This window comes from Corythoichthys intestinalis, chromosome 3 (assembly GCF_030265065.1).
Source record: "Corythoichthys intestinalis isolate RoL2023-P3 chromosome 3, ASM3026506v1, whole genome shotgun sequence".
Taxonomy (NCBI): Eukaryota; Metazoa; Chordata; class Actinopteri; order Syngnathiformes; family Syngnathidae; genus Corythoichthys; species Corythoichthys intestinalis.
Window position 1 is genome coordinate 3,408,080 of NC_080397.1, and position 24,859 is coordinate 3,432,938.

The 24,859-nt window shown below is 40.8% G+C and overlaps 1 protein-coding gene across 1 annotated transcript in view; it reads left to right on the top strand.

Moving 5' to 3' along the window:
• The window catches only part of si:dkey-215k6.1 (transmembrane protein 132B), a 475,575-nt gene that overhangs the window by 133,239 nt on the left and 317,477 nt on the right, over positions 1 to 24,859 (top strand). The window contains exon 3 of the mRNA XM_057831448.1: positions 917 to 1,485. Coding sequence (XP_057687431.1) covers positions 917 to 1,485 — 569 coding nt within the window. The remainder of the gene's footprint in view (positions 1 to 916; positions 1,486 to 24,859) is intronic.

Consider the following 24,859-nt stretch of genomic DNA (forward strand, 5'->3'; position numbering starts at 1 on the left):
CATAATAGGGGTAAACTGCCAACAAAAACAAGAAGAACTACTCCTTCCCTCCTTTCTAGTAGGAGCCATGTCAACTGCAACTGTCAACTGATTCTCTTCAAATTGGTCCCGTGAAAAATCATAAAAAACTGACATTTTTATGAATTTATAAAACCCGCCCGGACGACGAGGATACTACATGAAAGTAGGACTTGTCCGGGCAAAAGAGGACGTTTGGTCACCCTATATTCAATGCTACCTGATCGCTAATTCTTGTCACCGCCGTTTTCTCTGCCTGAGAGTGTCTTATTGCACCCAGTTATGCGTGAACCCACTCAGACGTTGTAATAGTCTTGCAGAAAAGTGGAAATGCTGCCCCAGTACTGGCCCCACATATCGTGGGGGGCGTGTACGGCACACCCCTACCCCACAGCTCCGGCAAAGGCACCACCGTCCTCCCCCGGGATCCTTGGTGGTCCATTCCCCCATTTACTCCAGGCATTCTTCAACGACCACCCCATGAAACTAAAGCCCATTTTGATTAGCAAAATGAAATGTAGTAAGCAGGTTAATGCTACAGTAATTAGACAAAAAAGTCCCAAGAGGCTGTAGCCTACCTAGAAAATAAGAGGAGGTCAGCCATTTTGGCTCAATATGGTCATTTTATGGGTCATTTCCACAGGTCCCTTAAAGCCAAACTTGTCAAGGAAATATCGTCTGATTAATTAAAAAGCAAACATGTCAAAAAATACATATAAAGTCTGCCATTTTGGTTATGTCAGGCCATTTCGGGGTCATGCTAATGTTGTCCAGCGATAACCAAATTTTCACATAAACCTCATAAATGGCTTTGATGCTTACTTTTGTCAAACCTCAGATCGTATTACAGCCTTGGTGAAAATGTATTTTCCATTATGTTTCTTCATTTGGTTTTCAGGTTCTGTTTTATTTGGTGGGCCGGCGTTGGGACGAGCCTGACCCAACTCCTCCGAGCCTCCTCCCATGTGTCCGAGCCTTGGCGGTGCGAGACCCAATCGAGGCGTCCCCCTCGGCTGGCTGCCGACTGGTGGGGCCATCGGGCATCTGCGTGGTTCGTTTGGAAATCCCCCCAGCTTGGTTTGTACCCCTTCAAGCCAAAAGACGACCGGCTGAAGGGACACTGCCCTCCCTGGATGTGTACTTCTCTGTTATACCAGTAGAGGGACCAAGAGTGGAGTGTCCTTCTTTTGTAAATGAACCCTGGAAAAGTCCAAATGTGAATACTGGGCCTCTTGGAGGTCTGGGCATGAGCCCATGGAGCCCCCTGGTGGAAGGAGGTCTTCAGGACATGCAGAAAGCTGGTTCAGTGGCTATGCGCGTGGGCCCAGTGGCACCCAAAGGGGAAATGCTCACTCTGGACCGCAATGTGGACATCCTTGTGCCTCCCAGCCCCGTCCGGTTGGGGAAGATGGTGGCGTTCGCTGTCTATATGAAGACTGAGTCGCTTGCTGAGCAATTCATCCTGAGGTAGTATGCAAATCCTAAATCTCTGCCTGCTTTTTTAAAAAAAAAAATTTATTTGTAACCTTGTGCTCAAGGCCACACGATCTGAGACAAAGAATTTTCTGAGATCAGATCTCACTGAGACATAGGGCGCTTTCGCATTAGACCAAGAGGACCAGGTTTTGGTTGGAGAACTACCTCACAACAACACTTGCAAAAAGCAAATGACTTGTTGAAAAGGTTCAGCAGTCACACTGCGCAAACCAAACTTAGTAACATTACGTGGACGCAAGGTGCACTCATTGATTGGACAAATAGAAAAGGAAATATCTCCCTCCTGGAAGGGGGATGGAGCGTGGCGCTGTGACGCTGCACGTAATGTATCATATTTAAGTCGCCGCCTGGCCAGCCGTAGGGTCAGTCCCTCCCGACTCGATGTTGAGCGAACTGGATTATATAAAAAATGCACAGGGGAAAATTAAACCACAAAAGGGAACCGCGTGGTACCCTAAGTCACACAGGCAGTATCGCTCCCTCTTTAGTGACTTTTTGGACTGTCAAATTGTCCCAACTTCCAGGAGAGCAAGACTCACAAAACGGCTGTCCCGGGAAGCTTGTCCTGGCCACTGTTTTTCTCACACAGTGCATTCACGAACAGCATGCAAAACACAACCGCCACATTAGAACCCAATTCTGTGTGTCAAATGCAACTGCTTAGTGCAACACAACAAAATTTGGCCATGGTTAATCGTTTGTCATCTTGAATAGCAAGCACGCCGTGTTCCGCTTCAAAGGACACCCTACGTGTAGCATTACAGCTGCATGCTGTGAAGCTGCACTTAAGGTAGCAAAAGCCCACCCTGCCCCGGTTGGATTCACAAACGAAGCAGGGTGCGCTTAAAGCGGACTAAGACCCACGATTTTTTAGTGGACCAGAGTTTGTTTGTTTGGTCCGATTAGTGCGCGTTCACATTTAGAAAACGAAGTGGACTATCTGAGAATAAGAACTCTGGTCCATTGAAAACGAACCATAGAGTGTTAGTATGAAAGTGCCCATAGACCCTTTGGGATTCACCTTGAGTCCAAAAGATGATTATTTTTTTATACATTCTGCCACCATGGCCAGCTTAACTTTGATAGGTTGATCCACAAAAAAATAAAAATAAAAAGTCTCAAGCCGTGCCCGAAAAAAGCACCACAGAAATCGAGCATTTTTGTTTTAATGTGGTTGTTTTTGGCCACTTCCAGGTGTCTTTTGTGTTGTACAGCCCCTGAAACTCACTTACCTTTTTCAAAATTTATTGTACCGGTAATAACCATGTCCATCAAAAGTAGACCCACAAAATAAAATCACAAAAAAGACATGTTTGAAAAGACACATAAAGTCTTGACAGCTTAGTTTAAAACGTTTTTCTTATTTTAGGGTCATTTGAGTCATTTCCAAGTCAAAGGCGAAAATTCAGTTCAAACTGAGGTAGGAATGCTAATTCTCCATCTCCGCTGGCTTTTCTCCCCCTGTTGTTTTGACTTCTTTTCTCAACTCCCCCATCCACCTTTTTCTGTCATCGCTCAACGGTGCAGCCGCCGCCTCCCGAGCTTGATGGCTGTCACCTTTGTGTACTCAGCCTCTTTTCAGGAGGCAGCAATGCAAATAACACACTCATGAATATGCATGGTGCATACCAGGAGAGTGGGAAAACAGAAAATGAGACATAGGTGAGGGAGATGTAGACTGAAGAACGTTTTACGATGAGAACTGCCCGTAGGCTACAGGACAACACAAATATTTGAAAACACACCTCAAACAGCATGGCGAAGTGGCGTGTTTTACCCTGGTTCAATTTGTTGACCAATCAATGGACAGCAGTTTACATAGTTGGGCTAAAGCTTAGCAAAGTAGTGGAGTGGTACAGGTCAGCTATATGGGGATACCTTCCGTTTTGTGTGTTTGTAAACGTGCACAGTTCTGCTCGGTGTTTGTGATGTTAATGGGGAAATTGTGTAAAACAAATGAAATGTTACTGTATGAAAAAAAAAAACAGATATTTTAAGTCAAGTAAAGCCGTGGCTGAACTTAGTGGGGTGCTGGCAGCTGGGCCCTGGCCTCTAAGGGGCTTCACTTCCCTCCCCCTCACACCCACACAATCCACTCGGGGTGTCCCATTTATGCTCATCATACCCGGGTCCTGAGGTTTTTTAAAAACATTTTTTATAATTATTATTAATATTATTATTAGTGTTAAAATTACAGAAAATGCTGAAAAATACAAGGAAAAAATAAAGCTTAAATTCAAAAACACAAATACAAACCATGTTAAAGCAAAAATAAAATCCATTAACCAACAATTTTACTTTATAAGTATACAAATACAGAAGTTACGACGACGTAGAAATATTGAAATTAGGACTGCAACTCCCAATTAGTTTTATAATCAATTAATCAGATGATTAATCAAATGACTAATCGATTCATCATATATATGTGTCCTTTTTTTCCAATTATTTTCACAATTTATTTATTTTTTCATCTTGCTTCAAAAGGTACAAAAAATTCGAAAATGAAGTATATTCAAATTAAAGATATTATAAAAAGAGTAAATTAAAGCCGCCGATCCGCCACGTTTGCGGTTTTAAATGTTTACTAGCAGTGACTGCGCACGCCCAAAGTGTCCACTCCACTCTAAAATAGGTTTATGTGTGGGGTTTCTTTGTAAAAAGAAATGATACAAATTTACGATCTAAAACTAACTGAAGGGCTAATATGACTTTCCAAAACACATCACAAACGGACATTTATGACACTGATTAGCATCATAGGGACATCTCATCAACAAAGAATCCAAACAATACAATTGGCTTCATTTACTCACGGCTGACAGAGGCACACTGGATCTAACAACACAAAAAATAATCTAACTCTCGACCCTTCGTAATGTTGATTCAGCAACCCAACCTGAGTGGCGCAGTGAACTCTCTCTCTCTCTTGGTCATATCACTGGCACGTGCGTGCAGCCTCACATTACACACAAACAAGGACCCCAACGGCTCATAGTTGCCGGCAAAAATCAAATATCAGATTAGTTGGCAACAAATGTATTAATTGATTTTAATTGATTTATAATCGATTAGTTTTTGCAGCCTAAACTGCAATGCTGCAAACAGACACTTCTATTACATGAATTAAAAATTTAAATACATTAAAAAAAACAACAACAACAACAACCTAGGGAAGATTCATAAAATACCAGAGGTAATGCTTTAAAAACAATGATGAAGAAAGTACTAGATATAAATCCTGAAAACAAAGGCAAGATAGAAAATAAAGCTAATAAAATACAGGGTGATTCAAATAGAATGCACCAAAATCCTCATGCAATGTGTAAAAAACAACGTAACAAAAACATTCTAGCTTGGACACATGTTCAAGATTTGTACAGCATAATGTTTTACAAGCGCTGATTGCTGCCAGGAGCACGGACAACATTAATCTTTGTTTTTTTAAAGGAATATATACATGTTTTCAAAGGATTGAAAATGTTTAACTATGTATATATATATATATATTCTGAGCCCCCCAATTTGGCCAAATTTAAAATTGTCCGATATGCATGTGTGATACATCATTGGAAAGCTTAAAATCTCAATTTTCTGGGGGAAGAAAAAAATTGAACAGGAGGGAGGGCATTTAAAAAAAAAAAAAAAAGGTTTTTTAAACAGCAAAACCCTATCTGGAGGCGAGAGCACGTGAGAGCAGAAATACAGACGCCATGACTTTAATGAGATATTGTCGCGTACTTACCTTGTTTTGATCCAAAAACTCCATATAGCATGTATCACTGAGTGTCAAGACACAGTTGTGAATGCCCACAGCTGGACTTTTTGGGGATTTTATCGGTGAAACATGGCAATATAACAAGGGTCGCGATGCAGAAATTGCAGACATCAAGGAGTGGTCGAGGTTTTCTTTTTCATATATTTACCCCTTTAACGTATTTTTTTTCAATTTTTCTTTGTTTGGATAGATTATTTACCATCTAACATATCGGAGAAAATGCGACAGTAACAAAATAAATACAATTAAGCGATAGTTATATGAGGTAGATATCCGTGACTTTTTTACAGACGCCATTTTTTTCATTGCGACGTCATTTGTTTAAAAGTTTCAAATATGCAAGTGAATAATTTTTTTTTAAGTTTTTTTTTTTTTTTTTTTTAAACGAAATATTAGACATCAATTAATGATTCTAAGCTAAAAATGACATACATTTTGAGTGATAAATATAATAATTACCTTAGTTTTATGGCAGGGTTAAAACAAAAGTGGTTGTGCGACTTCTGTAAACAGGGGTTTTCAGGGTAAAACACAAATTAAAAATAGTTTGGGGGCTTAATGCGCCATGAATCTGCTATGGCAGCATATAGACATATTGTTCTATCAAACACAACAGTTGTTGTGGCTTAAAATACAGCAGTTTCACTTTCAGAGGAGTGCAAGAGCAGAAACTGTTTTTTCAGTCTTGTCTGTGTTTTCTGTATATATATATTCAGTGGGGCAAATAAGTATTTAGTCAACCACCGATTGTGCAAATTCTCCTACTTTAAAAGATTAGAGAGGCAGGTAATTGTCAACATGGGTAAACCTCAACCATGAGAGACAGAATATGAAAAGAAAAAACAGAAAATCACATTGTTTGAGTTTTAAAGAATTTATTTCCAAATCAGAGTGGAAAAAAAGTATTTGATCTATACCAAAAGTAACTTAACTTAACTAAAGTAACCTAACTTCTTCTAACGAGGTCTAACTCGGCTCCACCCGTTACCTGTATTAATTTCACCTGTTTGAACCCATTGTCGGTATAAAAGACACCTGTCTCCATGGGCTCCATGCAAGATCTCACCCCGTGGCGTCAAAAATGAGAACAAGAACGGTGAGCAAAAGTCCCAGAACCACACGGGGGGACCTAGTGAATGACCTACAGAGAGCTGGGACCACAGTAACAAAGGCTACTATCACTAACACAATGCGCCGCCAGGGACTCAAATCCTGCACTGCCAGACGTGTCCGCCTGTCGCTAGACAGCATTTGGATGATCCAGAAGAGGACTGGGAGATTGTGTTATGGTCAGATGAAACCAAAATAGAACTTTTTGGTAGAAACACAGGTTTTCGTGTTTGGAGGAGAAAGAATACTGAATTGCATCCGAAGAACACCATACCCACTGTGAAGCATGGGGGTGGAAACATCATGCTTTTCTGCAAAGGGACCAGAACGACTGATATATGTAAAGGAAAGAATGAATGTGGCCATGTATCGAGAGATTTTGAGTGAAAATCTCCTTCCATCAGCAAGGGCATTGAAGATGAGACATGGCTGCGTCTTTCAGCATGACAATGATCCCAAACACATAGCCAGGGCAACAAAGAGGTGGCTTCGTAAGAAGCATTTCAAGGTCTTGGAGTGGCCTAGCCATTCTCCTTATCTCAACCCCATAGAAAATCTGTGGAGGGAGTTGAAAGTCCGTGTTGCCCAACGACAGCCCCAAAATATCACTGCTCTAGAGGAGATCTATATGGAGGTATGGGCCAAAATACCAGCAACACTGTGTGAAAAGATTGTGAAGAGTTACAGAAAATGTTTGGCCTCCGTTATTGCCAACAAAGGGTACATAACAAAGTGTTGAGATGAACTTATGGTATTGACCAAATACTTATTTTCTACCATGATTTGAAAATAAATTTTAAAAAATCAAACAATGTGTTTTTAAGTTTTTTTTCCCCACATTCTGTCTCTCATGGTTGAGGTTTACCCGTGTTGACAATTTCTGGCCTCTCTAATATTTTCAAGTGGGAGAATTTGGCCAACTTTCAAAATTGTCCGATATGCAGGTGTGATACATCATTGGAAAGTTTAAAATCTCAGTTTTCTGGGGAAGAAAAATTTCTAACAGGAGGGCATTTAAAAAACAAAACCCTATCTGGAGGTGAGAGCACACGAGAGCAGAATTACAGACGCCATGACTTTAACGAGATATTATCGCGGACTTACCTTGTTTTGATCCAAAAACTCCATGTAGCATGTATTACTGAGTGTCAAGACACAGCTGTGAATGGCCACAGCCTGATTTTTGGGGGATTTTATGGGTGAAACATGGTAATATAACAAAAGTCGCGACGTAGAAATGGCAGACATCAAGGAGTGGTCGAGACTTTCTTTTTCATACATTTACCTTTTTAAAGTTTTTTTTTCCAATTTATCTTTGTTTGAATCGATTACATATCATCTAACATATCTGGAAAAAGCGACAGAAACAAAAAAAATACAATTAAGCGATAGTTATGAGGTAAATATTCGTGACTTTTTTTACAGACACCATGACCTTTTTACAGACACCATTTTTTTAATTGTGACATAATTTGTTTAAAAGTTTAAAACACGCTAGTGAATAATTTTTTAAAGTAGTTTTATTTTTTTTTTACTAAATATGAGACATCAATTAATGATTCTAAGCTAAAAACGACAGACATTTTGAATAATAAATATAACTAGGCCTGCAAGCAGGACTGAACGGGCCCTCGCAATGTAGCGCAACTCGGACGTCACGCAACTCGGACTGTGTGCAGGTCAGGGTGGTGGCAGATCCTCCTCTCTAATCATCTCATTAGAACCTAACATGCTCGAAAGTCGCCTATTTACATTCCCACACCCAAGAGATAAAAACCCCTATTGGAGAGAGTACTACAAAAAAGGAGCCACTACTGAGCTGTGCAGCCAAGCCCTTATTCAAAACCAAAATTAATCTTCTAACTGGGCCAATTCGACCAAGTGTGCCAACTATTGTGGCTCTATAAGCTCCCTGAGTCTCTGAAAAAAAATATTTCCTTTAAATGGCGAACAAAGGGTCGTCACGGCAACAGACAGAGACACGTGGACATGGGCCGTAAAAAAGTATTTTAATAGGTCTTGAAACTACAATGACCAACATGAAAAGAACTGGACATGTTTTGGAAAAACGAGTGACTTTCTATCGCCACTAGTTGGCGCTGTAGGGTTGATGCAAATGACCCCTACAAGGCCCTTCAGGGTATGACTCTCAACAAGCACGGGAAGTTTGGCGCAGATATCTTGTATATCTGCCGAGTTATGACTGTTCAAAGTTTTTGGAGAGAAAAATTGTTGACAGTCATTTTCACTTTCCTGTTTGGACCCCTCCGCTTCAACAAAACTTCAATATTTTTCATCAGGCACCTGAAGACAGGTCTTAAGGTTTCCCTTATGCAGGTTTGAGGTAGATTGATTTTTTCCCTTTAGAGGAGGAGTGTGTCCCGTAAAAAAGGGCATTTCCTGTTCCCACTAGGAGGCGCCAGGCACAAATGGTAAATTTTCAATCCAGTCCTGCTCAGGCTGGTATACCTCACACACATGCCAGATTTAAAATAGATTGAACGTTGTATGAGGGAGTTATCAGTCATTTTCCGAATTTGGTGTTTTGGCGAAAAATTGGAAGAATTTGGCGCCCCGCCCAGGTCAGGCCCGTGAATGAAAACACACCATTTTTATAACTTAAGATTTCATATGCCTCATGAACAGTCTCACCAATTTTGAGAATGATCAAACTAATTCCCTAGGTGCCAAGGTGTAAAATGTGCACACTGTAAATCGAAAAAAAGTTCACATTCAATCCAAAATACCCGATTTCCTGTAGGATTTGGAATGTGTGTGCAAGAGACTTTTTGGAGCAGTTTTGCACAAAGTATCGACTCTCCAAATTTCATCACTCTACGTTGAAAAAACCTAAATGGAGAGGCCTTTTTGAAAATTTCAAGGGGGCGCCACTGAGCCATTTTGTTACATGTTTTCGTAACGTTGCAAGATTATCGAACGTTATCCAAAGCCGCATGTATGTGCAAATTTTGGTGAGTTTTTATGCATATTCAAGCCTCCAAATGTAAACTCTTACTGTGAACCCATGAAAATTTCACATTCGATCCAAAATACCCGATTTCCTGTTGGATTTGGAATACGGGTGCAAGAGACTTTTTGGAGCAGTTTTGCATAAGGTATCTACTCCCCAAATTTCCTCGCTCTATGTTGAAAAAACCCAATAGGAAAGGCCTTTTTTAAAACTTCTTTCTGTCGCCACTAGTTGGCACTGTAGAGTTGATGCAAATGACACCTACAAGAACCTTCAGGGTATGACTCTCAACAAACACGGAAAGTTTGGCGCAGATATGTTGCATATCTGCCGAGTTATGACTGTTCAAAGTTTTTGGCGAGACAAATTGTTGACGGTCATTTTCACTTCCAGTTTGGACCTCTCCGCTTTAACGAAACCTCAATATTTTTCATCAGGCACCTGAACACATGTCTTGAGGCTCCCCTGAAACAGGTTTGAGGTCAATAGATTTTTTTCCCTTGGAGGAGGATCCTCTCTCGTAAAGAATGCCATTTCCTGTTCCCACTAGGGGGCGCCAGGCCTAATGAGTAATATTTCAATGCAGTCGTGTTCAGGCTGGGATATCTCATATACATGCTAGAAATGAAAAAGATTGAACGTTGTATCACGGAGTTTTTAATCATTTTCTGAATTTGGTATTTTGCCTAAAAATGGCCAACTTTGGAACTACGCCCAGGCCAGACCCTTGGATGAAAACTCACCATTTTGAAAACTTAAGATCTCATATGTCTCCTGAATAGTCTGACCAATTTTGAAGACGATCCAACTACTTTCTTCAGCGACAAGGTCTCAAATGTAAATCGATAAAATTTCGCATTTGATCCAAAATTTCCGACTTCCTGTTGGATTTGGAATATAGGTGCAAGAGACTTTTTGGAACAGTTTTACACAATGTATCGACTCACCAAATTTCATCATTCTACGTTGAAAAAACCTAATAGGACAGGCCTTTTTGAAAATTTCAAGGGGGCGCCACTGAGCGATTTTGTTAATTTTTTTCAAAGATTATCAAAATTTACGCAAAGTTGAACATATGTGCACATTTTGATGAGTTTTCGTGCATGTTCAAGCCTCCAAATGTGAACTCCAACTGTGAACCGAAAAAATTTCAGATTCGATCCAAAATAACCGATTTCCTGTTGGATTTGGAATATGGTTGCAAGAGGCTTTTTTGAGCAGTTAGGCATAAGGTATCTACTCCCCAAATTTCATTGCTCTACGTTGAAAACCTGAGAGGAGAGGCCTTTTTGAAAATTTTATGGGTCAAGGGGGCGCCACTGAGCCATTTTTTGACATTTTTTCAAAACGACGCAAGATTATCGAAATTTACGCGAATCTGCACGTATGTGCAAATTTTGGTGACTTTTCGTGCATGTTCAGGCCTCCAAATTGGCCATTTTCATTTGCCATGAAAAAAGAATAATAATAATAACTAGGCCTGCAAGCAGGACTGAACGGGCCCTCGCAATCTAGCGCAACTCGGACGTCACGCAACTCGGACTGTGTGCAGGTCAGGGTGGTGGGAGATCCTCCTCTCTAATCATCTCATTAGAACCTAACATGCTCGAAAGTCGCCTATTTACATTCCCACACCCAAGAGATAAAAACCCCTATTGGAGAGAGTACTACAAAAAAGGAGCCACTACTGAGCTGTGCAGCCAAGCCCTTATTCAAAACCAAAATTAATCTTCTAACTGGGCCAATTCGACCAAGTGTGCCAACTATTGTGGCTCTATAACCTCCCTGAGTCTCTGAAAAAAAATATTTCCTTTAAATGGCGAACAAAGGGTCGTCACGGCAACAGACAGAGACACGTGGACATGGGCCGTAAAAAAGTATTTTAATAGGTCTTGAAACTACAATGACCAACATGAAAAGAACTGGACATGTTTTGGAAAAACGAGTGACTTTCTATCGCCACTAGTTGGCGCTGTAGGGTTGATGCAAATGACCCCTACAAGGCCCTTCAGGGTATGACTCTCAACAAGCACGGGAAGTTTGGCGCAGATATCTTGTATATCTGCCGAGTTATGACTGTTCAAAGTTTTTGGAGAGAAAAATTGTTGACAGTCATTTTCACTTTCCTGTTTGGACCCCTCCGCTTCAACGAAACTTCAATATTTTTCATCAGGCACCTGAAGACAGGTCTTAAGTTTTCCCTTATGCAGGTTTGAGGTAGATTGATTTTTTCCCTTTAGAGGAGGAGTGTGTCCCGTAAAAAAGGGCATTTCCTGTTCCCACTAGGAGGCGCCAGGCACAAATGGTAAATTTTCAATCCAGTCCTGCTCAGGCTGGTATACCTCACACACATGCCAGATTTAAAATAGATTGAACGTTGTATGAGGGAGTTATCAGTCATTTTCCGAATTCGGTGTTTTGGCGAAAAAATGGCCGACTTTGGCCGCCCGCCCAGGTCAGGCCCGTGAATGAAAACACACCATTTTTATAACTTAAGATTTCATATGCCTCATGAACAGTCTCACCAATTTTGAGAATGATCAAACTAATTCCCTAGGTGCCAAGGTGTAAAATGTGCACACTGTAAATCGATAAAAAGTTCACATTCAATCCAAAATACCCGATTTCCTGTAGGATTTGGAATGTGTGTGCAAGAGACTTTTTGGAGCAGTTTTGCACAAAGTTTTGACTCTCCAAATTTCATCACTCTATGTTAGAAAAACCTAAATGGAGAGGCCTTTTTGAAAATTTCAAGGGGGCGCCAGTGAGCCATTTTGTTACATGTTTTCGTAACGTTGCAAGATTATTGAACGTTATGCAAAGCCGCATGTATGTCGAAATTTTTGTGAGTTTTCGTGCATGTTCAAGCCTCCAAATGTAAACTCCTACTGTGAACCGATAAAAATTTCACATTTGATCCAAAATACCCGATTTCCTGTTGGATTTGGAATACGGGTGCAAGAGACTTTTTGGAGCAGTTTTGCATAAGGTATCTACTCCCCAAATTTCCTCGCTCTATGTTGAAAAAACCCAATTGGAAAGGCCTTTTTTAAAACTTCTTTCTGTCGCCACTAGTTGGCACTGTAGAGTTGATGCAAATGACCCCTACAAGAACCTTCAGGGTATGACTCTCAACAAACACGGAAAGTTTGGCGCAGATATGTTGCATATCTGCCGAGTTATGACTGTTCAAAGTTTTTGGCGAGACAAATTGTTGACGGTCATTTTCACTTCCAGTTTGGACCTCTCCGCTTCAACGAAACCTAAATATTTTTCATCAGGCACCTGAACACATGTCTTGAGGCTCCCCTGAAACAGGTTTGAGGTCAATAGATTTTTTTCCCTTGGAGGAGGATCCTCTCTCGTAAAGAATGCCATTTCCTGTTCCCACTAGGGGGCGCCAGGCCTAATGAGTAATATTTCAATGCAGTCGTGTTCAGGCTGGGATATCTCATATACATGCTAGAAATGAAAAAGATTGAACGTTGTATCACGGAGTTTTTAATCATTTTCTGAATTTGGTATTTTGCCTAAAAATGGCCAACTTTGGGACTACGCCCAGGCCAGACCCTTGGATGAAAACTCACCATTTTGAAAACTTAAGATCTCATATGTCTCCTGAATAGTCTGACCAATTTTGAAGACGATCCAACTATTTTCTTCAGCGACAAGGTCTCAAATGTAAATCAATAAAATTTCGCATTTGATCCAAAATTTCCGACTTCCTGTTGGATTTGGAATATAGGTGCAAGAGACTTTTTGGAGCAGTTTTACACAATGTATCGACTCACCAAATTTCATCATTCTACGTTGAAAAAACCTAATAGGACAGGCCTTTTTGAAAATTTCAAGGGGGCGCCACTGAGCCTTTTTGTTAATTTTTTTCAAAGATTATCAAAATTTACGCAAAGTTGAACATATGTGCACATTTTGGTGAGTTTTCGTGCATGTTCAGGCCTCCAAATGTGAACTCCAACTGTGAACCGAAAAAATTTCAGATTCGATCCAAAATAACCGATTTCCTGTTGGATTTGGAATATGGGTGCAAGAGGCTTTTTTGAGCAGTTAGGCATAAGGTATCTACTCCCCAAATTTCATTGCTCTACGTTGAAAACCTGAGAGGAGAGGCCTTTTTGAAAATTTTAAGGGTCAAGGGGGCGCCACTGAGCCATTTTTTGACATTTTTTCAAAACGACGCAAGATTATCGAAATTTACGCGAATCTGCACGTATGTGCAAATTTTGGTGACTTTTCGTGCATGTTCAGGCCTCCAAATTGGCCATTTTCATTTGCCATGAAGAAAGAAGAAGAATAATAATAACTAGGCCTGCAAGCAGGACTGAACGGGCCCTCGCAATCTAGCGCAACTCGGACCTCACGCAACTCGGACTGTGTGCAGGTCAGGGTGGTGGCAGATCCTCCTCTATAATCATCTCATTAGAACCTAACATGCTCGAAAGTCGCCTATTTAAATTCCCACACCCAAGAGATAAAAACCCCTATTGGAGAGAGTACTACAAAAAAGGAGCCACTACTGAGCTGTGCAGCCAAGCCCTTATTCAAAACCAAAATTAATCTTCGAACTGGGCCAATTCGACCAAGTGTGCCAACTATTGTGGCTCCATAAGTTCCCTGAGTCTCTGAAAAAAAAAATTTCCTTTAAATGGCGAACAAAGGGTCGTCACGGCAACAGACAGAGACACGTGGACATGGGCCGTAAAAAAGTATTTTAATAGGTCTTGAAACTACAATGACCAACATGAAAAGAACTGGACATGTTTTGGAAAAACGAGTGACTTTCTATCGCCACTAGTTGGCGCTGTAGGGTTGATGCAAATGACCCCTACAAGGCCCTTCAGGGTATGACTCTCAACAAGCACGGGAAGTTTGGCGCAGATATCTTGTATATCTGTGGAGTTATGACTGTTCAAAGTTTTTGGAGAGAAAAATTGTTGACAGTCATTTTCACTTTCCTGTTTGGACCCCTCCGCTTCAACGAAACTTAAATATTTTTCATCAGGCACCTGAAGACAGGTCTTAAGGTTTCCCTTATGCAGGTTTGAGGTAGATTGATTTTTTCCCTTTAGAGGAGGAGTGTGTCCCGTAAAAAAGGGCATTTCCTGTTCCCACTAGGAGGCGCCAGGCACAAATGATAAATTTTCAATCCAGTCCTGCTCAGGCTGGTATACCTCACACACATGCCAGATTTCAAATAGATTGAACGTTGTATGAGGGAGTTATCAGTCATTTTCCGAATTCGGTGTTTTGGCGAAAAAATGGAAGAATTTGGCGCCCCGCCCAGGTGAGGCCCGTGAATGAAAACACGCCATTTTTATAACTTAAGATTTCATATGCCTCATGAACAGTCTCACCAATTTTGAGAATGATCAAACTAATTCCCTAGGTGCCAAGGTGTAAAATGTGCACACTGTAAATCGATAAAAAGTTCACATTCAATCCAAAATACCCGATTTCCTGTAGGATTTGGAATGTGTGTGCAAGAGACTTTTTGGAGCAGTTTTGCACAAAGTTTTGATTCTCCAAATTTCATCACTCTATGTTAGAAAAACCTAAATGGAGAGGCCTTTTTGAAAATTTCAAGGGGGCGCCACTGAGCCATTTTGTTAAATTGTTTCGTAACGTTGCAAGATTATCGAACGTTATCCAAAGCCGCATGTATGTGCAAATTTTGGTGAGTTTTTATGCATATTCAAGCCTCCAAATGTAAACTCTTACTGTGAACCCATGAAAATTTCACATTCGATCCAAAATACCCGATTTCCTGTTGGATTTGGAATATGGGTGCAAGAGACTTTTTGGAGCAGTTTTGCATAAGGTATCTACTCCCCAAATTTCCTTGCTCTATGTTGAAAAAACCCAATAGGAAAGGCCTTTTTTAAAACTTCTTTCTGTCGCCACTAGTGGGCACTGTAGAGTTGATGCAAATGACCCCTACAAGAACCTTCAGGGTATGACTCTCAACAAACACGGAAAGTTTGGCGCAGATATGTTGCATATCTGCCGAGTTATGACTGTTCAAAATTTTTGGCGAGACAAATTGTTGACGGTCATTTTCACTTCCAGTTTGGACCTCTCCGCTTCAACGAAACCTCAATATTTTTCATCAGGGACCTGAACACATGTCTTGAGGCTCCCCTGAAACAGGTTTGAGGTCAATAGATTTTTTTCCCTTGGAGGAGGAGCCTGTCTCGTAAAGAAGGCCATTTCCTGTTTCCACTAGGGGGCGCCAGGCCTAATGGGTAATATTTCAATGCAGTCGTGTTCAGGCTGGGATATCTCATATACATGCTAGAAATGAAAAAGATTGAACGTTGTATCACCGAGTTTTTAATCATATTCTGAATTTGGTATTTTGCCCAAAAATGGCTGACTTTGGGACCACGCCCAGGTCAGACCCTTGAGTGAAAACTCACCATTTTGAAAACTTAAGATCTCATATGTCTCCTGAATAGTCTGACCAATTTTGAAGACGATCCAACTATTTTCTTCAGCGACAAGGTCTCAAATGTAAATCGATAAAATTTCACATTTGATCCAAAATTTCCGGCTTCCTGTTGGGTTTGGAATATGGGTGCAAGAGACTTTTTGGAGCAGTTTTACACAATGTATCGACTCACCAAATTTCATCATTCTACGTTGAAAAAACCTAATAGGACAGGCCTTTTTGAAAATTTCAAGGGGGCGCCACTGAGCGATTTTGTTAAATTTTTTTGTAGATTATCAAAATTTACGCAAAGTTGCATGTATGTGCAAATTTTGGTGAGTTTTCGTGCATGTTCAGGCCTCCAAACGTAAACTCCAACTGTGAACCGAAAAAATTTCACATTTGATCCAAAATATCCGATTTCCTGTCGGATTTGGAATATGGGTGCAAGAGGCTTTTTTGAACAGTTAGGCATAAGGTATCTACTCCCCAAATTTCATCGCTCTACGTTGAAAACCTGAGAGGAGAGGCCTTTTTGAAAATTTTAAGGGTCAAGGGGGCGCCACTGAGCCATTTTTTGAAATTTTTTCAAAACGACGCTAGATTATCAAATTTTACGCGAATCTGCACGTATGTGCAAATTTTGGTGACTTTTCGTGCATGTTCAGGCCTCCAAATTGGCCATTTTCATTTGCCATGAAGAAAGAAGAATAATAATAATAATAATAATAATAATAATAATCCTTTGCATTACAATAGGGCCTTCGCACGCCTAGTGCTCGGGCCCTAATAATAATAATAATCCTTTGCATTACAATAGGGCCTTCGCACGCCTAGTGCTCGGGCCCTAATAATAACTAGGCCTGCAAGCAGGACTGAACGGGCCCTCGCAATCTAGCACAACTCGGACGTCACGCAACTCGGACTGTGTGCAGGTCAGGGTGGTGGCAGATCCTCCTCTCTAATCATCTCATTAGAACCTAACAAGCTCGAAAGTCGCCTCTTTACATTCACACACCTAACAGGTAAAAAAACTATTGGAGAGAGTACTACAAAAAAGGAGCCACTACTGAGCTGTGCAGCCAAGCCCTTATTAAAAACCAAAATTAATATTCTAACTGGGCCAATTCGACCAAGTGTGCCAAATATTGTGGCTCTATAAGCTGCCTGAGTCTCTGAAAAAAAAAATTTCCTTTCAATGGTGAATAAAGGGTCGTCACGGCAACAGACAGAGACACGTGGACATGGGCCGTAAATAAGTATTTTAATAGGTCTTGAAACTACAATGACCAACCTGAAAAGAACTGGACATGTATTGGAAAAACGAGTGACTTTCTATTGCCACTAGTTGGCGCTGTAGGGTTGATGCAAATGACCCCTACAAGGCCCTTCAGGGTATGACTCTCAACAAGCACGGGAAGTTTGGCGCAGATATGTTGTATATCTGCCGAGTTATGACTGTTCAAAGTTTTTGGAGAGAAAAATTGTTGACAGTCATTTTCACTTTCCTGTTTGGACCCCTCCGCTTCAACGAAACTTCAATATTTTTCATCAGACACCTGAAGACAGGTCTTAAGGCTTCCCTTAAGCATGTTTGAGGTAGATTGATTTTTTTCCCTTTAGAGGAGGAGTGTGTCCCGTAAAAAAGGGCATTTCCTGTTCCCACTAGGAGGCGCCAGGCACAAATGGTAAACTTTCAATCCAGTCCTGCTCAGGCTGGTCTACCTCACACACATGCCAGATTTAAAATAGATTGAACGTTGTATGAGGGAGTTATCAGTCATTTTCCGAATTCGGTGTTTTGGCAAAAAAATGGAAGAATTTGGCGCCCCGCCCAGGTCAGGCCCGTGAATGAAAACACACCATTTTTATAACTTAAGATTTCATATGCCTCATGAACAGTCTCACCAATTTTGAGAATGATCAAACTAATTCCCTAGGTGCCAAGGTGTAAAATGTGCACACTGTAAATCGATAAAAATTTCACATTCAATCCAAAATACCCGATTTCCTGTTGGGTTTTGAATATGCATGCAAGAGACTTTTTGGAGCAGTTTTGTACAAGGTATCGACTCTCCGAATTTCATCCCTCTACGTTGAAAAAACCTAAATGGAGAGGCCTTTTTGAAAATTTCAAGGGGGCGCCACTGAGCCATTTTGTTACATGTTTTCGTAACGTTGCAAGATTATCGAACGTTATGCAAAGCCGCATGTATGTGCAAATTTTGGTGAGTTTTTATGCATATTCAAGCCTCCAAATGTTAACTCTTACTGTGAACCCATGAAAATGTCACATTCGATCCAAAATACCCGATTTCCTGTTGGATTTGGAATATGGGTGCAAGAGACTTTTTGGAGCAGTTTTGCATAAGGTATCTACTCCCCAAATTTCCTTGCTCTATGTTGAAAAAACCCAATAGGAAAGGCCTTTTTAAAAACTTCTTTCTGTCGCCACTAGTTGGCACTGTAGAGTTGATGCAAATGACCCCTACAAGAACCTTCAGGGTATGACTCTCAACAAACACGGAAAGTTTGGCGCAGATATGTTGCATATCTGCCGAGTTATGACTGTTCAAAGTTTTTGGCGAGACAAATTGTTGACGGTCATTTTCACTTCCAGTTTGGACCTCTCCGCTTCAACGAAACCTCAATATTTTTCATCAGGCACCTGAACACATGTCTTGAGGCTCCCCTGAAACAGGTTTGAGGTCAATAGATTTTTTTCCCTTGGAGGAGGATCCTCTCTCGTAAAGAATGCCATTTCCTGTTCCCACTAGGGGGCGCCAGGCCTAATGAGTAATATTTCAATGCAGTCGTGTTCAGGCTGGGATATCTCATATACATGCTAGAAATGAAAAAGATTGAACGTTGTATCACGGAGTTTTTAATCATTTTCTGAATTTGGTATTTTGCCTAAAAATGGCCAACTTTGGGACTACGCCCAGGCCAGACCCTTGGATGAAAACTCACCATTTTGAAAACTTAAGATCTCATATGTCTCCTGAATAGTCTGACCAATTTTGAAGACGATCCAACTATTTTCTTCAGCGACAAGGTCTCAAATGTAAATCGATAAAATTTCGCATTTGATCCAAAATTTCCGACTTCCTGTTGGATTTGGAATATAGGTGCAAGAGACTTTTTGGAGCAGTTTTACACAATGTATCGACTCACCAAATTTCATCATTCTACGTTGAAAAAACCTAATAGGACAGGCCTTTTTGAAAATTTCAAGGGGGCGCCACTGAGCCTTTTTGTTAATTTTTTTCAAAGATTATCAAAATTTACGCAAAGTTGAACATATGTGCACATTTTGGTGATTTTTCGTGCATGTTCAAGCCTCCAAATGTGAACTCCAACTGTGAACCGAAAAAATTTCAGATTCGATCCAAAATAACCGATTTCCTGTTGGATTTGGAATATGGGTGCAAGAGGCTTTTTTGAGCAGTTAGGCATAAGGTATCTACTCCCCAAATTTCATTGCTCTACGTTGAAAACCTGAGAGGAGAGGCCTTTTTGAAAATTTTAAGGGTCAAGGGGGCGCCACTGAGCCATTTTTTAACATTTTTTCAAAACGACGCAAGATTATCGAAATTTACGCGAATCTGCACGTATGTGCAAATTTTGGTGACTTTTCGTGCATGTTCAGGCCTCCAAATTGGCCATTTTCATTTGCCATGAAAAAAGAATAATAATAATAATAATAACTAGGCCTGCAAGCAGGACTGAACGGGCCCTCGCAATCTAGCGCAACTCGGACGTCACGCAACTCGGACTGTGTGCAGGTCAGGGTGGTGGCAGATCCTCCTCTCTAATCATCTCATTAGAACCTAACAAGCTCGAAAGTCGCCTCTTTACATTCCCACACCCAAGAGATAAAAACCCCTATTGGAGAGAGTACTACAAAAAAGGAGCCACTACTGAGCTGTGCAGCCAAGCCCTTATTCAAAACCAAATTAATCTTCTAACTGGGCCAATTCGACCAAGTGTGCCAACTATTGTGGCTCTATAAGCTCCCTGAGTCTCTGAAAAAAATATATTTCCTTTAAATGGCGAACAAAGGGTCGTCACGGCAACAGACAGAGACACGTGGACATGGGCCGTAAAAAAGTATTTTAATAGGTCTTGAAACTACAATGACCAACATGAAAAGAACTGGACATGTTTTGGAAAAACGAGTGACTTTCTATCGCCACTAGTTGGCGCTGTAGGGTTGATGCAAATGACCCCTACAAGGCCCTTCAGGGTATGACTCTCAACAAGCACGGGAAGTTTGGCGCAGATATCTTGTATATCTGCCGAGTTATGACTGTTCAAAGTTTTTGGAGAGAAAAATTGTTGACAGTCATTTTCACTTTCCTGTTTGGACCCCTCCGCTTCAACGAAACTTCAATATTTTTCATCAGGCACCTGAAGACAGGTCTTAAGGTTTCCCTTATGCAGGTTAGAGGTAGATTGATTTTTTCCCTTTAGAGGAGGAGTGTGTCCCGTAAAAAAGGGCATTTCCTGTTCCCACTAGGAGGCGCCAGGCACAAATGGTAAATTTTCAATCCAGTCCTGCTCAGGCTGGTATACCTCACACACATGCCAGATTTAAAATAGATTGAACGTTGTATGAGGGAGTTATCAGTCATTTTCCGAATTCGGTGTTTTGGCGAAAAAATGGAAGAATTTGGCGCCCCGCCCAGGTCAGGCCCGTGAATGAAAACACACCATTTTTATAACTTAAGATTTCATATGCCTCATGAACAGTCTCACCAATTTTGAGAATGATCAAACTAATTCCCTAGGTGCCAAGGTGTAAAATGTGCACACTGTAAATCGATAAAAAGTTCACATTCAATCCAAAATACCCGATTTCCTGTAGGATTTGGAATGTGTGTGCAAGAGACTTTTTGGAGCAGTTTTGCACAAAGTTTTGACTCTCCAAATTTCATCACTCTATGTTAGAAAAACCTAAATGGAGAGGCCTTTTTGAAAATTTCAAGGGGGCGCCACTGAGCCATTTTGTTAAATTGTTTCGTAACGTTGCAAGATTATCGAACGTTATCCAAAGCCGCATGTATGTGCAAATTTTGGTGAGTTTTTATGCATATTCAAGCCTCCAAATGTAAACTCTTACTGTGAACCCATGAAAATTTCACATTCGATCCAAAATACCCGATTTCCTGTTGGATTTGGAATATGGGTGCAAGAGACTTTTTGGAGCAGTTTTGCATAATGTATCTACTCCCCAAATTTCCTTGCTCTATGTTGAAAAAACCCAATAGGAAAGGCCTTTTTTAAAACTTCTTTCTGTCGCCACTAGTTGGCACTGTAGAGTTGATGCAAATGACCCCTACAAGAACCTTCAGGGTATGACTCTCAACAAACACGGAAAGTTTGGCGCAGATATGTTGCATATCTGCCGAGTTATGACTGTTCAAAATTTTTGGCGAGACAAATTGTTGACGGTCATTTTCACTTCCAGTTTGGACCTCTCCGCTTCAACGAAACCTCAATATTTTTCATCAGGGACCTGAACACATGTCTTGAGGCTCCCCTGAAACAGGTTTGAGGTCAATAGATTTTTTTCCCTTGGAGGGGGAGCCTGTCTCGTAAAGAAGGCCATTTCCTGTTCCCACTAGGGGGCGCCAGGCCTAATGGGTAATATTTCAATGCAGTCGTGTTCAGGCTGGGATATCTCATATACATGCTAGAAATGAAAAAGATTGAACGTTGTATCACGGAGTTTTTAATCATTTTCTGAATTTGGTATTTTGCCCAAAAATGGCCGACTTTGGGACCACGCCCAGGTCAGACCCTTGAGTGAAAACTCACCATTTTCAAAACTTAAGATCTCATATGTCTCCTGAATAGTCTGACCAATTTTGAAGACGATCCAACTATTTTCTTCAGCGACAAGGTCTCAAATGAAAATCGATAAAATTTCACATTTGATCCAAAATTTCCGGCTTCCTGTTGGGTTTGGAATATGGGTGCAAGAGACTTTTTGGAGCAGTTTTGCACAATGTATCGACTCGCCAAATTTCATCGTTCTACGTTGAAAAAACCTAATAGGAAAGGCCTTTTTGAAAATTTCAAGGGGGCGCCACTGAGCCATTTTGTTAAATTTTTTTGTAGATTATCAAAATTTACGTAAAGTTGCATGTATGTGCAAATTTTGGTGAGTTTTCGTGCATGTTCAGGCCTCCAAATGTAAACTCCAACTGTGAACCGATAAAAATTTCACACTTGATCCAAAATATCCGATTTCCTGTTGGATTTGGAATATGGGTGCAAGAGGCTTTTTTGAACAGTTAGGCATAAGGTATCTACTCCTCAAATTTCATTGCTCTACGTTGAAAACCTGAGAGGAGAGGCCTTTTTGAAAATTTTAAGGGTAAAGGGGGCGCCACTGAGCCATTTTTTGACATTTTTTCAAAACGACACAAGATTATCGAAATTTACGCAAAGCCGCACGTATGTGCAAATTTTGGTGACTTTTCGTGCATGTTCAGGCCTCCAAATTGGCCATTTTCATTTGCCCTGAAAAAAGAATAATAATAACTAGGCCTGCAAGCAGGACTGAACGGGCCCTCGCAATCTAGCGCAACTCGGACGTCACGCAACTCGGACTGTGTGCAGGTCAGGGTGGTGGCAGATCCTCCTCTCTAATCATCTCATTAGAACCTAACATGCTCGAAAGTCGCCTATTTACATTCCCACACCCAAGAGATAAAAACCCCTATTGGAGAGAGTACTACAAAAAAGGAGCCACTACTGAGCTGTGCAGCCAAGCCCTTATTCAAAACCAAAATTAATCTTCTAACTTGGCCATTTCGACCAAGTGTGCCAACTATTGTGGCTCTATAAGCTCCCTGAGTCTCTGAAAAAAAATATTTCCTTTAAATGGCGAACAAAGGGTCGTCACGGCAACAGACAGAGACACGTGGACATGGGCCGTAAAAAAGTATTTTAATAGGTCTTGAAACTACAATGACCAACATGAAAAGAACTGGACATGTTTTGGAAAAACGAGTGACTTTCTATCGCCACTAGTTGGCGCTGTAGGGTTGATGCAAATGACCGCTACAAGGCCCTTCAGGGTATGACTCTCAACAAGCACGGGAAGTTTGGCGCAGATATCTTGTATATCTGCCGAGTTATGACTGTTCAAAGTTTTTGGAGAGAAAAATTGTTGACAGTCATTTTCACTTTCCTGTTTGGACCCCTCCGCTTCAACGAAACTTCAATATTTTTCATCAGGCACCTGAAGACAGGTCTTAAGGTTTCCCTTATGCAAGTTTGAGGTAGATTGATTTTTTCCCTTTAGAGGAGGAGTGTGTCCCGTAAAAAAGGGCATTTCCTGTTCCCACTAGGAGGCGCCAGGCACAAATGGTAAATTTTCAATCCAGTCCTGCTCAGGCTGGTATACCTCACACACATGCCAGATTTAAAATAGATTGAACGTTGTATGAGGGAGTTATCAGTCATTTTCCGAATTCGGTGTTTTGGCGAAAAAATGGAAGAATTTGGCGCCCCGCCCAGGTCAGGCCCGTGAATGAAAACACACCATTTTTATAACTTAAGATTTCATATGCCTCATGAACAGTCTCACCAATTTTGAGAATGATCAAACTAATTCCCTAGGTGCCAAGGTGTAAAATGTGCACACTGTAAATCGATAAAAAGTTCACATTCAATCCAAAATACCTGATTTCCTGTAGGATTTGGAATGTGTGTGCAAGAGACTTTTTGGAGCAGTTTTGCACAAAGTTTTGACTCTCCAAATTTCATCACTCTATGTTAGAAAAACCTAAATGGAGAGGCCTTTTTGAAAATTTCAAGGGGGCGCCACTGAGCCATTTTGTTAAATTGTTTCGTAACGTTGCAAGATTATCGAACGTTATCCAAAGCCGCATGTATGTGCAAATTTTGGTGAGTTTTTATGCATATTCAAGCCTCCAAATGTAAACTCTTACTGTGAACCCATGAAAATTTCACATTCGATCCAAAATACCCGATTTCCTGTTGGATTTGGAATATGGGTGCAAGAGACTTTTTGGAGCAGTTTTGCATAAGGTATCTACTCCCCAAATTTCCTTGCTCTATGTTGAAAAAACCCAATAGGAAAGGCCTTTTTTAAAACTTCTTTCTGTCGCCACTAGTTGGCACTGTAGAGTTGATGCAAATGACCCCTACAAGAACCTTCAGGGTATGACTCTCAACAAACACGGAAAGTTTGGCGCACATATGTTGCATATCTGCCGAGTTATGACTGTTCAAAATTTTTGGCGAGACAAATTGTTGACGGTCATTTTCACTTCCAGTTTGGACCTCTCCGCTTCAACGAAACCTCAATATTTTTCATCAGGGACCTGAACACATGTCTTGAGGCTCCCCTGAAACAGGTTTGAGGTCAATAGATTTTTTTCCCTTGGAGGAGGAGCCTGTCTCGTAAAGAAGGCCATTTCCTGTTCCCACTAGGGGGCGCCAAGCCTAATGGGTAATATTTCAATGCAGTCGTGTTCAGGCTGGGATATCTCATATACTTGCTAGAAATGAAAAAGATTGAACGTTGTATCACGGATTTTTTAATCATTTTCTGAATTTGGTGTTTTGTCCAAAAATGGCCGACTTTGGGACCACGCCCAGGTCAGACCCTTGGATAAAAACTCACCATTTTGAAAACTTAAGATCTCATATGTCTCCTGAATAGTCTGACCAATTTTGAAGACGATCCAACTATTTTCTTCAGCGACAAGGTCTCAAATGTAAATCGATAAAATTTCACATTTGATCCAAAATTTCCGGCTTCCTGTTGGGTTTGGAATATGGGTGCAAGAGACTTTTTGGAGCAGTTTTGCACAATGTATCGACTCACCAAATTTCATTGTTCTACGTTGAAAAAACCTAATAGGAAAGGCCTTTTTGAAAATTTCAAGGGGGCGCCACTGAGCCATTTTGTTAAATTTTTTTGTAGATTATCAAAATTTACGCAAAGTTGCATGTATGTGCAAATTTTGGTGAGTTTTCGTGCATGTTCAGGCCTTCAAAT